Raw genomic sequence first — 14,363 nt, 5'->3', positions numbered from 1 at the left:
TCTCCCTGGTACAAACTGCTTCCAGCACACCACTGAATCTTTCCAGTCTCAGTTGCTCCTCAAACTCTCCAACTAATTCTCTATCTTTTGCCCAACAGAAGATAGGGAGTGACTGTGCAGATTAGGGAGAAGAATCTGAATGTGCAATAGCTTTCCATGAAGACCTTCTAGCTACTGACTCCAGTTATGCATCTTACTTTAGAGGCACATGATGCTTGCAATTCCTGACAATTTCTGTTGCTTTAACTTGGGTTTCTACTTTCTCTCATTTTCTGAGTAAGTGACTAACTTTCCATTTGGTTCCTACTTTTAAAACTTTATTTTTATTGTTTCTTCTTCCCATTTCTGCATTCTTGTGGTTTTTATGTCATTTTATTGCAGCTTCAGAAGGAAACAGAAGGGAATGTATAGGTTCGATCCAATATGTTTAACCAGAAGCCCTGACCTGGCAATATCTGAACTTGCAAAGTCTGAATTTACTCACTGTTAATCACTCATTAATTTAGTAAGATTTAATGAGCTCCTATTATGTGTCAGAAACTTTTTGGGGCTCTTATACTATATTAGTAAAAATGTTACTAATTTTATGGAATTTATACTCTACCAGGGAATTATTTGGTATTATCTGCACATGGATTAACAAATTTGAAAAGCTTCTCTGACAAAATATATATTGTGGAAAATCAAAATAAAACCACTAGTTAATGCTTTAATATACCAAAAACTAAGTAAATTATTCTGGTTAATACTATGTTAACACTATGACTATAGCAGCAAACTAAATAAATAGTCTTCCTAACACTATGATTATAGCAGCATAACTATACTTTTATCTGGACTAAACTATAATTAAATCACAGTAAAAAATATTCTCTATCATGAGAATTTAGGGCTTCTATGCTCCAAACTGTACTTAAAAAAAAAATAAGACAGATGACAGCACGATTGCAGAGCACTGAAAAACAGTAGGCCATTATGAAGAGTAATGATCCCTTTTAGTACAGGTGGAATTAGAATGCTCCTCAGGAAAACACTTGCGATATCTATGCAGCATAATCCTCAGCAACAGTTCAACATTAATATCTTGTTATACTATATATCAGTGGTTCTCCAACACCAATCTGTAAACAAGAACTGATCCATGACAAAAATCTCACTAGTCCATGGCAAAAAATGTCAATGTAAGGTCATCAAATGTGTTTTCTTATAAAGGACTGTCCTTTATCTGATATTACATCCTTAATATACTTTGGGTGTTAAAATGTTCTTTTATAAAATGAAAGTGATGATAGATGGTACTATTTGTTAATGCCCTTAACTGTTAAAATAAAAAGCAGACAATTCTATCTTGTTCTTGCCAATACTTTGAAATTTTACTATATGAAATCTAGTTTCTCTATGTACTATCAAGGCTTAGGCAATTAGTAAAAGAGAGAGGCATTTGGATTATCGAATATATTTCCACTTATAGCTAAAAATCCTGGAAACACAGTTATTGTCATCATTAACTCAAATTATTAGGTTGGTGCAAAAATAAGCATGGTTTTGCACTGTTGAACTTTGCCATTTGCTATTGTAATACATTCTTAAATAAATGTGGTTGTTATACATCATTTTGATGTGCATTTCTTGCTTTATGTTTTTTGCTAATAAGTTATTTGCTGTTTATTTTATATGTACTTTAGTCTACAGAAAAATGGAAATGATGTTAGACAAAAAGCAAACTCGAGGAATTTTTCTTATTTGAGTTCAAAACAGGTCACAAATCAGTGGAGACAATCACAACATCAACACATTTGGCCAAGGAACTGCTAATGAACATACAATGCAGTGGTGGTTTAATAAGCTTTGCAAAGGAGACGAGAGCCTTGAAGATGAGCATAGTGGCAGCCACTGGAAGCTGACAACAACAGAGAGGATCACCAAAACTACTTCAAGAGAAGGCCCAAGAACTCAGTGTCGACATTCTATGGTCATGTGGCATTTGAAGCAAATTGGAAAGGTGAAAAAACTCGGTAAGTGAGCTGACCGAAAATCAGAAGAATTGTCGTTTTGAAGTGTCCTCGTCTCTTATTCTTAACACAACAACAACAAACCATTTCTCAATTTGGACTGTGATGTGCAAAGAAAAGTGGATGATATACAACAATCAGTGATGATCAGCTCACTGGTTGGACCAAGAAGAAGTTCCAAAGCACTTTCCAAAGCCAAACAAGAACAAAAAAAAAGTCACAGTCACTGGTGATCTGCTGCTGGTCTGATCCACTACAACTTTCTGAATTCTGGCGAAACCATTACATCTGAGAAGTATGCTCAGCAAATTGATGAGAAGCACCAAAAACTGCAATTCCTGCAGCCAGCATTGGCCAACAGAAAGGGCCCAATTCTTCTCCGTGACAATGCCCAGCTGCACGTTGCACAACCAATGTTTCAAAAGTTGAACCAATTAGGCTACAAAGTTTTACCTCATCTGCCATATTCACCTGATCTCTCACCAACTGACTACTACTTTTTTAAGCATGTCTACAACTTTTTGCAGGGAAAAATGCTTCCACAACCAGCAAGAGGCTGCTTTCCAAGAGTTTGTTGAATCCCGAAGCACTGATTTTTATGCTACACAAACAAACAAACATCTCCTATTGGTAAAAAATGTGTTGATTGTAATGGTTCCTATTTTGATTAATAAAGATGTATTTGAGCCTGGTTACAATGACTTAAAATTCAGAGTCCAAAACCATAATTACTTTTGCACTGACCTAATATGTACATCTATGACTACTATAAGCCCGGTAGAATTCAACAATACATACACATTGGATTTAGAGCTGATGATGGACAATTTGAAAGTTGTGGTCTTTGTATAACTGATCCAGCAAGAGTGGCATTTCCAACAGATCTAGGAAAAATATCTTAACAGTGTAATGTTGTAGAAATAGTGCTGAAGTAGAATCAAGACAAAGATTTAATTCTGGTTTTGCCACTAATTTGGGGCCTTGAACTATACTGCTTGCTTTTTGTGGATCTCTATTTCATCACAAAATGAAATAGTTGGATTGGCTAATCACTAACATTTTGTTCATCCTAAAAATCTATGTTTCATCTCCTTTAAATAGATTAGGGGACAATCCTGGTAACTGCTTTCATCAAGAATTTGAATAAATTATTTCATATGTTTCTTGGAAGAAGGTTTAACATCTTAGAGAAACAATCCCCATTAAGCATCTATAGGGTGGGTAGAAAGGGTCAGTTTAGTTCAGTTGCTCAGTCATGTCCTACTCTTTGCAACCCCATAGACTGCAGCACGCCAGGCCTCCCTATCCATCACCAACTCCTGGAGTTTACTCAAACTCATGTCCATCAAGTCAGTGACGTCTCCAACCATTTCATCCTCTGTCATCCCTTTCTCCTCCTGCCTTCAATCTTTCCTAGCATCAGGATTTTTCCAATGAGTCAATTCTTTGCATCAGCTGGCCAAAGTATTGGAGTTTCAGCTTCAACATCAGTCCTTCCAATAAATATTCAGGACTGACTTCCTTTAGGATGGACTGGTTGGATCTCCTTGCAGTCCAAGGGACTCTCAAGAGTCATCTCCAACACCACAGTTCAAAAGCATCAATTCTTTGGTACTCAGCTTTCTTTATAGTCCAACTCTCATATCCATACATGACTACTGGAAAAACCATAGCTTTGACTAGATGAACCTTTGTCGGCAAAGTAATGTCTCTGCTTTTTAATACGTTGTCTAGGTTGATCATAGCTTTTCTTCCAAGGAGCAAGCATCTTTTAATCTCATGGCTGCCGTCACCAACTGCAGTGATTTTGGAGCCCAAGAAAATAAAGTTCTCCACTGTTCCCACTGTTTTCCCATCTATTTGCCATGAAGTGATGGGACCAGATGCCATGATCTTAGTTTTCTGAATGTTGAGCTTTAAGCCAACTTTTTCACTCTCCTCTTTCACTTTCATCAAGAGGCTCTTAGTTCTTTGCTTTCTGCCATAAGGGTGGTGTCATCTGTGTTTCTGAGGTTATTAATAATATTTCTCCTGGCAATCCTGATTCCAGCTTGTGCTTCATCCAGCCCGGCATTTCTCATGATGTACTCTGCATATAAGTTAAATGAGCAGGGTGACAATATACAGCCTTGACATACTCCTTTTCCTATTTGGTCTGTTGTTCCATGTCCAGTTCTAACTTGCTTCCTGACCCGCATACAGGTTTCTCAAGAGGCAGGCCAGGTGGTCTAGTAATCCCACCTCTTTCAGAATTTTCCACAGTTTATTGTGATCCACACAGTCAAAGGCTTTGGCATAGTCAATAAAGCAAAAGTAGATGTTTTTATGGATCTCTTGCCTTTTTCCATGATCCAGCAGATGTTGGCAATTTGATCTCTGGTTCCTCTGCCTTTTCTAAACCAGCTTGAACATCTGGAAGTTCACGGTTCACGTACTGTTGAAGCCTGGCTTGGAGAATTTAGAGCATTACTTTGCCAGCATATGATATGAGTTTAATTGTGTGGTAGTTAGAGCATTCTTTGGCATTGCCTTTCTTAGGGACTGGAATGAAAACTGACCGTTTCCAGTCCTGTGGTCACTGCTGAGTTTTCCAGATTTGCTGGCATTGAGTGCAGTGCTTACACAGCATCATCTTCTAGGATCTGAAATAGCTCAGCTGGAATTCCATCACCTCCACAAGCTTTGTTCATATTTGAAGATAACTGGACTTTATCAAAATTTTTAAAAATCTTTTATTGGAGTAGGTGAAAGGATTAAAAGAAGGGAGAGATTTGGCTCTAGCATAAGTTTTCCCTCTCTGCCTTCCAGGTGAAATTCGTACAGTATTGGGGGGGCAGGCAAGAGACATGAGTAAGGCAAATCTCTCTTTACATAACTAATCACAGACCATCAATGGTGAAAAGACAGTGCTTCACTGTCTTAAGTCTGGTTTCATTCAGTAAGGCTGGATTCAGGATAATTTCTGTGGGGCCAAACACAAAATTTAAAAAAAGAGGAGGAAAAAAATGCTATTAAAGACACTTATACTAAACCTTTTCTTTTCTTTATAGTTCCTCCATTTCTCTGTCTTTGTCTCTCTCCCCCTCCTTTTTTCTTCCTATCCACCTATCACGGTACTTTTTATTTTCGCTTTAATGTTCCCTGGGATAGTCACAGGCCAAAAACAGATCCTCACAGATGCCTAAGGGCCTCACCACATGACTTAGCTTTGAGTTCTACCTCCTGCAAGCTGCAAGACCCATGTATTATGTTCTGTCTGAAGTTGGGGAAGTCAGTCTCTCCATCCCATGGGCCCTCTGGTGTTCTGGCTGAAGTTGGGGAAGTCAGTCTCTCCATCCTTATGGGCCCTCTGGCAGATGGGTAACCCCCAAAAGACTGCGACTGCCAGGCAGGAATGCAGCTCACTACCTGGATTGAGGACTCACTTTCTGCCAAGACACCTACCTAATGTGCTAGGCATGGCCATCCTGAGAAAGAAGACGCTGCAAGGCACGTGTACTCAACTCAGACTCACCCTACTACATCTAGGCCTGCACCAGTGTGGGGTGTGCCTGCCAAGTTGCTTCAGCTGTGTCCCTCTCTCTGCGACCCTATGGACTGTAGCCCACCAGGCTCCTCTGTCCATGGAATTCTCCAGGCAAGAATACTAGTTGCCATGCCCTCCTCCATGGGATCTTTCTGATCCAAGGATCAAACCCACGTTTCTTATGTCTCCTGCATTGGCAGGCAGGTTCTTTACCACTAGCACCAGCCGGGAAGCCCAAACATTGGTAAAGGGCAACAATAGAACACAGAGGCCTCTACCCACCAAAGTGACTCAGCCAACATAGAGTGGTGGCAAGACAGGAGCAGGGAGGATAAGGCTGTGCAGGGCCCAGGGCACCAAAGGGCAGAAGAGACAGCAGCCAAGAACGGTTCCTCAGCAGCAATGGGAGGCTGGAGAATGCCAAAGCTGGGGCTTCAAGTCCTGGTGCAAGCTCCATTTTACCATCAGATTTAATTTACAAAGCATACATTTAAATATAAAAGTTAATAAAAATGTCAAGGAAGTGACCACAGAATATTAAACCTGAAACTTGAGGCTCCTCTGGCTATCAGCCTTATGCAACTGCGCTGGTTACTTTCTCAGGAAGCTGGTCCATGTCTCTGCTGATGGTGGTCTTTTCATTGGAGGTAAATATACTTTTCTTGGGAAATGAGCTTCATGCTTCATTATCAAGAATCCCTTCAGAGGGGCACAAATATCTTCCACTGGCCACCACAGTGGAACATGTCCCCAACTCTTGAGTTGGACATCCCATCACTTGGCAGTTCCTGCTCTTCCACTAATCACTATGTTCCTTCATGTGAATCCAAGGAACCACCAAGTTCTTGCTTCTGACCCTTCTAGGGTCATACAGCATTAGAACAAGCATAATACACACTCAAGTCCCACTGGAACAGATTCCTCCAAAAACTTTACTCCTTGAAATTTCTAGACTAAAACTGGGCATCAGTCTAGATGTTCTTGGTACACAACTTCCAAACTTCAAGAAATACACACCGAATTCTCCCACAAAATGAATTTATCACAATTTACTGGCAACACCACAGTGAACCTTTAGGTTCAACAGCATCGCAGGCATCCATCTAAAAAACTAAGATGACAATCTCCCCTTCTTGTACCCCAGTTTTTACACAATTTTCCTGTAGACGCCTTCACTTAGATTCATGAGGGGAAAGACATCTCTCTCAACTAGGGATGTAAGAAAAAAGCATCACTTAATGAACCCTCATTCCCAAAACACTCCTATAACTTCTTCCTCTCCCCAATCATTTTCTTATACATACTGGGAAGAAGATGATGGGGTGATTGTTGTGGTAACAGGACCAGTTCTATCATGTTCTTGTGAAAAGGGATCTGCCTCCCACCCCACTTCTGAGAGCCCAATGATTCCTCTCCTAGAACATGGTGTCACTTGTCACCTTTTATTTTCAGTTTTGAATCTTGGCCAAAATCCTAAGACACAGAGAAAAAATACCCAATCTGTTACAAAATTAAATCAATTACTTGATAAAACTGAACGTTTAACTAGTGACTTAAATGCTAAAAAAATGCTCATTTCTTTGGACACTGATACCAAGTTGACGAAGGAGGCCAATACCTTACCCCTAAAATTAAAAATGATCTCAGATAAAGCTGGACATATGAAAGCAACTAAACAGGTAAAGTTCATTAAATGAAAATATGCATATATATGCATATATAATATAATATATATTATAATATAATATATAATCAGGATATGATTTATATATATATTCTAATTCTTTTTATCACCTTCAATTTTTCTTCCATTTCAGTATTAGCTTGAGTCTGCTGCTGAAGTAACTGCTGCGATTGTTGGAAAGAAATGATGATACCCTTTAAAAAAGTGTAAATATGATATATTAATTGAAAAAGTTTTAAGGCAGTAGATATGTTTCTAAACTCACATTCTTAAAATATATTTTCTAGTTTCTTATTACAGTTTAACTTCAATGCCATAATGAATGATAAACTGAAATAAATTAATAGCACATTTTATTAATATTTAATGCAATTTGTATTATATGATCTCTTACAAAGTACTATTTCTAAGAGTTCCTCAAATAATTAACAAAATTTTTGAAATGGGCCATGGATTCTGAGACACTACTTAAAAATGTAAAGTATTCAAAACAAAACTATTGTTGGCTTTCTCCTCAAGCAGTAAATATATTGCTACTAAAATGGCATAGTGCTAATGGGTGACGATGGCCTGGTATGCATTCAGGATCAAACAGAGAAAAACCAGAAGAGAAAAAAAAAAAGAAACAGGAGAAATTTTATTCACATATCTTTTTTTAAGAATAGAATAATTATAAATATTAAATTCAAATGAGAGTATAATGTCCTATAAATTCATATAAGCATAAATACATTTCAATAATTATGTTAGAGTATCAGTAGTCTAAACTAAGGAAAACAGTGATTTATATTTATACACTTTATTTATAAATTATTTTAATGTAATCTTTTCCCAGTTTTATTGAGATATAATTGACATATGTGTAAGCTTAAAGTATAAAATATGATGCTCTGATACACATATTTATTGTGATATAATTATCAAAATAAGGTTAACATCTCTATTACCACACATAATCACCAACTTTTTTGTATGTGGGAGAACATTTAAGATCTAATCTCTGTAAAATATAAATAATCTACAAGGATATATTGTACAGCACAAGGAATACAGTCAATATTTTATAATAACTTTAAATGAAACATAATCTATAAAAATTTTCAATCACTATGTTGCATAGTTAAAACTAATATAACATTGTAAATCAACTAGACCTCAACTAAATAAATATTTTTAAAATAAGAATATGTCTTCAGAGTCTCATTAAAAAAAAACTCTACTATCCTAGCAACTTTCAAATATGACATCATGCTGCACATTACATACCTAGAACTAACTCATTTTTACAGCTGGGAGTTTGTACCTTTTGATGACCATCTCATTTCTCCTCTGATTTTTTTTTTTTGGCAGTACTTTACAGCATGAGGGAGCTTAGGTTCCCAAACAGTGATCGAACCTTCACCCTTTTAGAAACGTGGAGTCTTAACCACTGGACCACCAAGGAAGTCCCTGACTTATTTTTTAATGTGAATACAGGTGAGACTTGGTTTAAAAGGTACCTATGTAATCCATTCAATATACACCAACTGAGTGTTTACTAAGTGCTAGGAATTGACCTAAGCATGATTCCATTTGTTGCTCATTTTCCACACTGTATTTGGTTTTAAGAATATTTACTGACTTCCAAAATATCTTATGATTGCTTGCCTGTTTTTCTTCTTGAATACAGGTTATCTCTTCATTGATCTTCTTATTTAATTCCAATTCCTAAAAATTTGAATAATTTTAAAATTAAGATACAAAATTCAGCAAATTATACATTCAATTCAGGACTTAACAAATTTAGGAGTATCATGACCTATTTTTACTCCAGAGTACCAATGTTTGTCTACTGTTGAATTAATGATTCTAGTGAACTGAAGATGGTGTTAGATATTCAATACAGGCTGGTGCAAACTTATAAATGTTAATGTTGAAGACAACAACATTTTCCATCTCCAAAAGTTTTCCTGAAGATATTATGCCAGACGATTACCTGAAAGTGAAAGTGAAGTCACTCAGTCATGTCCAACTCTTTGCAACCCCATGGACTGTAACCCTCTAGGCTCCTCCATCCAAAGGATTTTCCAGGCAAGAATACTGGAGTGGGTTGCCATTTCCTTCTCCTGGGGATCTTCCTGACCCAGGGATTAAACCTGGATCTCCCTCATTGCAGACAGACTCTACCGTCCGAGTCACCAGAATACTGGAGTGGGTAGCTTTCCCCATCTCGAGGGGATCTTCCCAATCCAGGGACTGAACCCAGGTGTCCCGAATTGCAGGCGGATTCTTTACCAGCTGAGCCACAAGAGAAGCCCTGATTACCTGATACTATAGTAAGGTGAAAATAAAGTGGTTATAGACAAACTTTGTTATCCTAAATTTTGTTGATAATGCCAAAAGGTATCTAGCAATTTTTCAAAAATTCATGAAATCTTTCTTTACTATGTATATTAACTCTACAAGGAAGGAAAAATTGTGTATTATACTCCTCTTATTCAATTGTTTTTACAGTCTCATAAATTTTACAAAAATTTTAATTTTATAAACAAGGATATATTTAAATAAATACCATTTTGAGTCTTTCTTCAAGTTCTTGAAATTTTTGTTCTTTAATTGTTAAATTGTTTTCTGCTCCCATCTTCTGTTGTTGACATGTGACTTTGGTCTTTATCAAGTCTGAGGTTACTTTTTTAAGTTCCTTAACATAAAAAACATCAAACAGAGAATTCAGTATAGATATTTCATTAAAGTAAGGCACTTTTCTGACAGTTTTAAAGTTCATTTTAAACCTATTCTACTACAGTCCATGGGGTTGCAGAGTCAGACACGATTGAATGACTAAGACTGGGCTCATCAAGGTCTATTTTCCCTACCTTCCTTGCAAGATAATTAGCCAACGTGGAAATGCTGTCTGTGGTTACAGAATAGGCAAACACAATGACACAAAGCTAGAATGCATGATCTTTGTTCTTAAAAAGAATACACTAATTAAACGAACTAATCAATCAGAAGTAGGGTGTTTTCCCTGATGACTTATTCAACAAAAATCCTCTAAGATAAAAGATTATATAAAAGATTGTCAATTCCCAAGTTATTAGTAACTAATAAGAAAAATTTATTTAATAAATAATTATAATATAATGTGATAGGTACTTTAATACAGGAAAGTACAGAAGTTTAATTGGTTGAGGCCATCAAGAAGGCATTACACAGGACAGTGGTATTTAAACTGAGTCTGTAAAGATAAATTTTTGAAGAGGACAAAAAATGAGTAGATATTCCAGGCAAAAACAGGAAAGTACAGAAACATGAAAGAGCATGGTATTTTTCAAGGTAACAGAACTAATATGATATGACCAGAACTAGTACAACATGGGTAAGGGGGAGGAATTTAAGACACCTGCTCCTTGGAAGGAAAGCTATGACAAACCTACACAGTGTATTAAAAAGCAGAGACAAAGAGACCTTTGCCGACAAAGGTCCGTATACTCAAAACTGTGGTTTTTTCCAGTAGTCATGTATGGATGTGAGAGTTGGACCATAAAGAAGGCCAAGTGCTGAAGAATTAATGCTTCTGAATTGTGGAGAAGAGTCCTGTGGACAACAAGAAGATCAAATCAGTCAATCCTAAAGGAAATCAACACTGAATATTCAGTGGAAAGACTGATGCTGAAGCTCCAATATTTTGGCCACAAGATGCAAAGAGCTGAGTCACTGGAAAAGACCCTGATGCTGGGAAAGACTGAGGGCAAGAAGAAAAGGGGGCAACAGAGGATGAGATGGCTAGATAGCATCACCAACTTAATGGACATGAATTTGAGCAAACTCTGGAAGATAGTAAAGGACAGGGGAAACTGGGGAGCTATAGCCCATGGGATAGCAAGGAGTCAGACACGAATTAGTGTCTGAACAACAAGTTTTTACTAGAAATTTGACAAAATTCAAGTATCAAAAGATTTGTACGCCAAGCTAAAGAGTTCTAATTTTATCTTACAGACAATGAAGAATAAACCACTGAAGGATTTTGCTTAAGAGAATGACATAACAAGATGTGCTTTTTAGAAAAATAACTCTGGCAACATTGCAGAGGACAGACTTCATGGGGACATAAAAGAAGTCTACATTCTGAAGTTACATGTTCATGGAGTTTAACAGATACATCTGAATACTTTTAAACCCAGAAATACCAACTTCTGAGTGGGTGTGTATTTTATAGTACTGCTGTTCTGTTCAAGGATCTGATTTTCTTGATTACACAGCATTGTAACTAGAGATCAAATTGCTAACATCTGTTGGATCATAGAAAAAGCAAGAGAATTCCAGAAAAACATCAACTCCTGCTTCATTGACTACACTAAAGCCTTTGACTGTGCGAATCACAACAAACTGTGGAAAATTCTGAAAGAGATGGGAATAACAGACCACCTGACCTGCCCCCTGAGAAACCTGTATGCAGGTCAAGCAGCAACAGTTAAAAACAGACATGGAACAATGAACTGGTTCCAAACTGGGAAAGGAGTATGTCAAGGCTGTATACTGCCAATGTGCTTATTTAACTTCTATGCAGAGTACATTATGAGAAACGCTGGTCTGGATGAAGCACAAGCTGGAATCAAGACTGCCGGGAGAAATATCAATAACCTCAGATATGCAGATGGCACCACCCTTGTGGCAGAAAGTGATGAGGAACCAAAGAACCTCTTGATGAAAGTGAAAGAGGAGAGTGAAAAAGTTGGCTTAAAACTCAACATTAAAAAAACTAAGATCATAGTATCCGGTCCCATCTCTTCACGACAAATAGATGGGGAAACAATGCAAACAGTGACAGGCTTTATTTTCTTGGGCTCCAAAAATCACTGTAGACGGTGATAGCAGCCGTAAAATTAAAAGATGCTTGCTCCTTGGAAGAAAAGCTGTGACAAATCTAGACAGTATATTATAAAGCAGAACCATTACTTTGCCAACAAAGGTCCGTCTACTCAAAGATATGGTTTTTCCAGTAATCATGTATGGATATAAGAGTTGGGCTATAAAGAAAGCTGAAAAAAAAAAACAAAAAAGAAAGCTGAGCACAGAAGAATTGATGCTTCTGAACTGTGGTGTTGGAGAAGATTCTTGAGAGTCCCTTGGACTGCAAGGAGATCAAACCAGTCAATCCTAAAAGAAATCAACCCTGAATATTCATTAGAAGGACTAATGCTGAAGCTCCAGTACTTTGGCACCTGATGCAAAGAACTGACTCATTAGAAAAGACCCCAGTGCTGGGAGAGATTGAAGGCAGGAGGAGAAGGGGACGACATGGTTGGATGGCATCACCGACTCAATGGACATGAGTTTAAGCAAGCTCCAGGAGTTGGTGATGGATAGGGAAGTTTGGTATGCTACAGTCCGTGGGGTGGCAAAGAGTCAGACACAACTGAGCGACTGAACTCCTTTGAACTTCGAAAGCCCCCAACAGAAGCCAGAAATGCCAGATATTAGCTTCAGAAACATGATCAGGCTCTGCTAATCAACAGCACTTATCTTGGATATTGGATCAGGAACCAGTCAGTAGATAGCAGAGGCCATGCTAGTCACTTCAAGCCTCCATGAACAACAGTGATACTCCTGTAGCAGTAGCAGTATCCACTATGGTCAACATTGACGGTATAAGTTGCAATGTAAAACAGCTTAGTGGTGGAAGTTGGTTTCATGCTATGGTTCTGGATATATGTTCCCTGGCTGTTGACCACTTCCCAAGTCTGAGATAAACAACATCCAAATTCCTTTGCTGAAAAAAATCATCTTACAATTAAGAATCTTGATTAGTACATTTCAGTTTTTAAAAACTGAAATTGATTCATTAGGGTGATGAGATTATAAGAAATTTTTATTTTCCTCATTTTAAGTATTTTTTTTCCTAAAATAAACACATTTCTCATGTATCAGTTTTTGAATAGTATGTAAAGTTATTGAAACAGGTGCAATCACTTCACTTTTAGTAAGAGGAAAAATGACAAATGATTGAGTTCTAAAAAAGTCCAAGATTCATGGATTAAATAAGCTGCTAATACAGAAACCTGAAGTCAGCTGAGGTAGGAGCGAAACCAAGACAGTGTGGTATCAAGGAAGCTGAAAAAGGAGCAGCAGAAAACTGGGCTCTCAATACCTCTAGAATTCTACGTTACAGCCTTAGCCACCTACAGAGAAACTCACCTGATTAAATCTCTTTGGGTTTAGTCCCAAATCAAGGAGAAAAAATTCATGTTCTCAGTTCACATATCCCCTTTAGACATGTATACTGCATAAAATGACTGCAAAAGTAACCACATGGTCAAGAGATAGGGCTTTATTCCCCTATCTCCAAAACGCAGGCAGACAAAATAACGCACTAAGAGAACAATCAGCATGTACTGAATAAGGAAAGAAGTTTAAATGAAGCTAGTGAGCCTAAAAGAGTAAGTAGTATACTGGATATCCTGCATCTTTGCCTCCTGATTCATTTTCCATTCTTTCTCTATGATCTGTGTGACTGGCATCTGTGGATACTACAATCAAGTTCCCTTCCCTCTGCCTTTGTTGGGTTCAATCTCTGGGAGGCACCAGTAATCAGTATGCTAGGAAGACAAAGTGATTGAGGTATTTTTCCCAGCTCCCTCCCTACATGACCACAAACTGGCAACAACTCTGTACCTTTACCAAAGGCCACAGCTTCTGATTTGCAGCTTTCTTCAATAGCTTTACCTATAGCTATATCTTACCTATAGCTGGGATTCTCTGGTGGCTCAGATGGTAAAGCGTCTGCCTGCAATGTGGGAGACCTGGGTTCAATCCCCGGGTCTGGAAGACCCCCTGGAGAAGGAAATGGCAACCCACTCCAGTACTCTTGCCTAGAAAATTCCATGGATGGAGGAGCCTGGTGGGCTACAGTCCATGGTGTCGCAAAGATTCGGACACGACTGAGCGACTTCTCACTTTTCACATAGCTATCTCCAGGTTCCAGGATCTGCTTCCTTCCCTTGTCACCACCAGGTCTAGGTGGTATAATTATTCCCCAACTCCTTCTATCCCTTATCTACAGTTTTTTAAATGGATCTTCCATCAAACAAACTTCTCTCAATTTCCCATTCCAATGTGCCATGTTTCCTGACTCAATCCCGTTTAATACAAGTAAATTGAG

General features: G+C 37.9%; 1 protein-coding gene across 1 annotated transcript in view; it reads right to left on the bottom strand.

The window, feature by feature from the left end:
• CCDC73 (coiled-coil domain containing 73) overlaps positions 1-14,363 on the bottom strand; it is a 106,272-nt gene that overhangs the window by 29,091 nt on the left and 62,818 nt on the right. The window contains exons 9-12 of the mRNA XM_065943844.1: positions 9,774-9,902; positions 8,870-8,929; positions 7,321-7,416; positions 1,489-1,497 (exon numbers count right to left, since the gene is read on the bottom strand). Of these exons, the coding sequence (XP_065799916.1) occupies positions 1,489-1,497; positions 7,321-7,416; positions 8,870-8,929; positions 9,774-9,902 (294 nt within the window). The remainder of the gene's footprint in view (positions 1-1,488; positions 1,498-7,320; positions 7,417-8,869; positions 8,930-9,773; positions 9,903-14,363) is intronic.

Source organism: Muntiacus reevesi, chromosome 9 (genome assembly GCF_963930625.1).
Source record: "Muntiacus reevesi chromosome 9, mMunRee1.1, whole genome shotgun sequence".
Lineage (NCBI taxonomy): Eukaryota > Metazoa > Chordata > Mammalia > Artiodactyla > Cervidae > Muntiacus > Muntiacus reevesi.
This window is presented reverse-complemented; position numbering and strand designations above follow the sequence as displayed.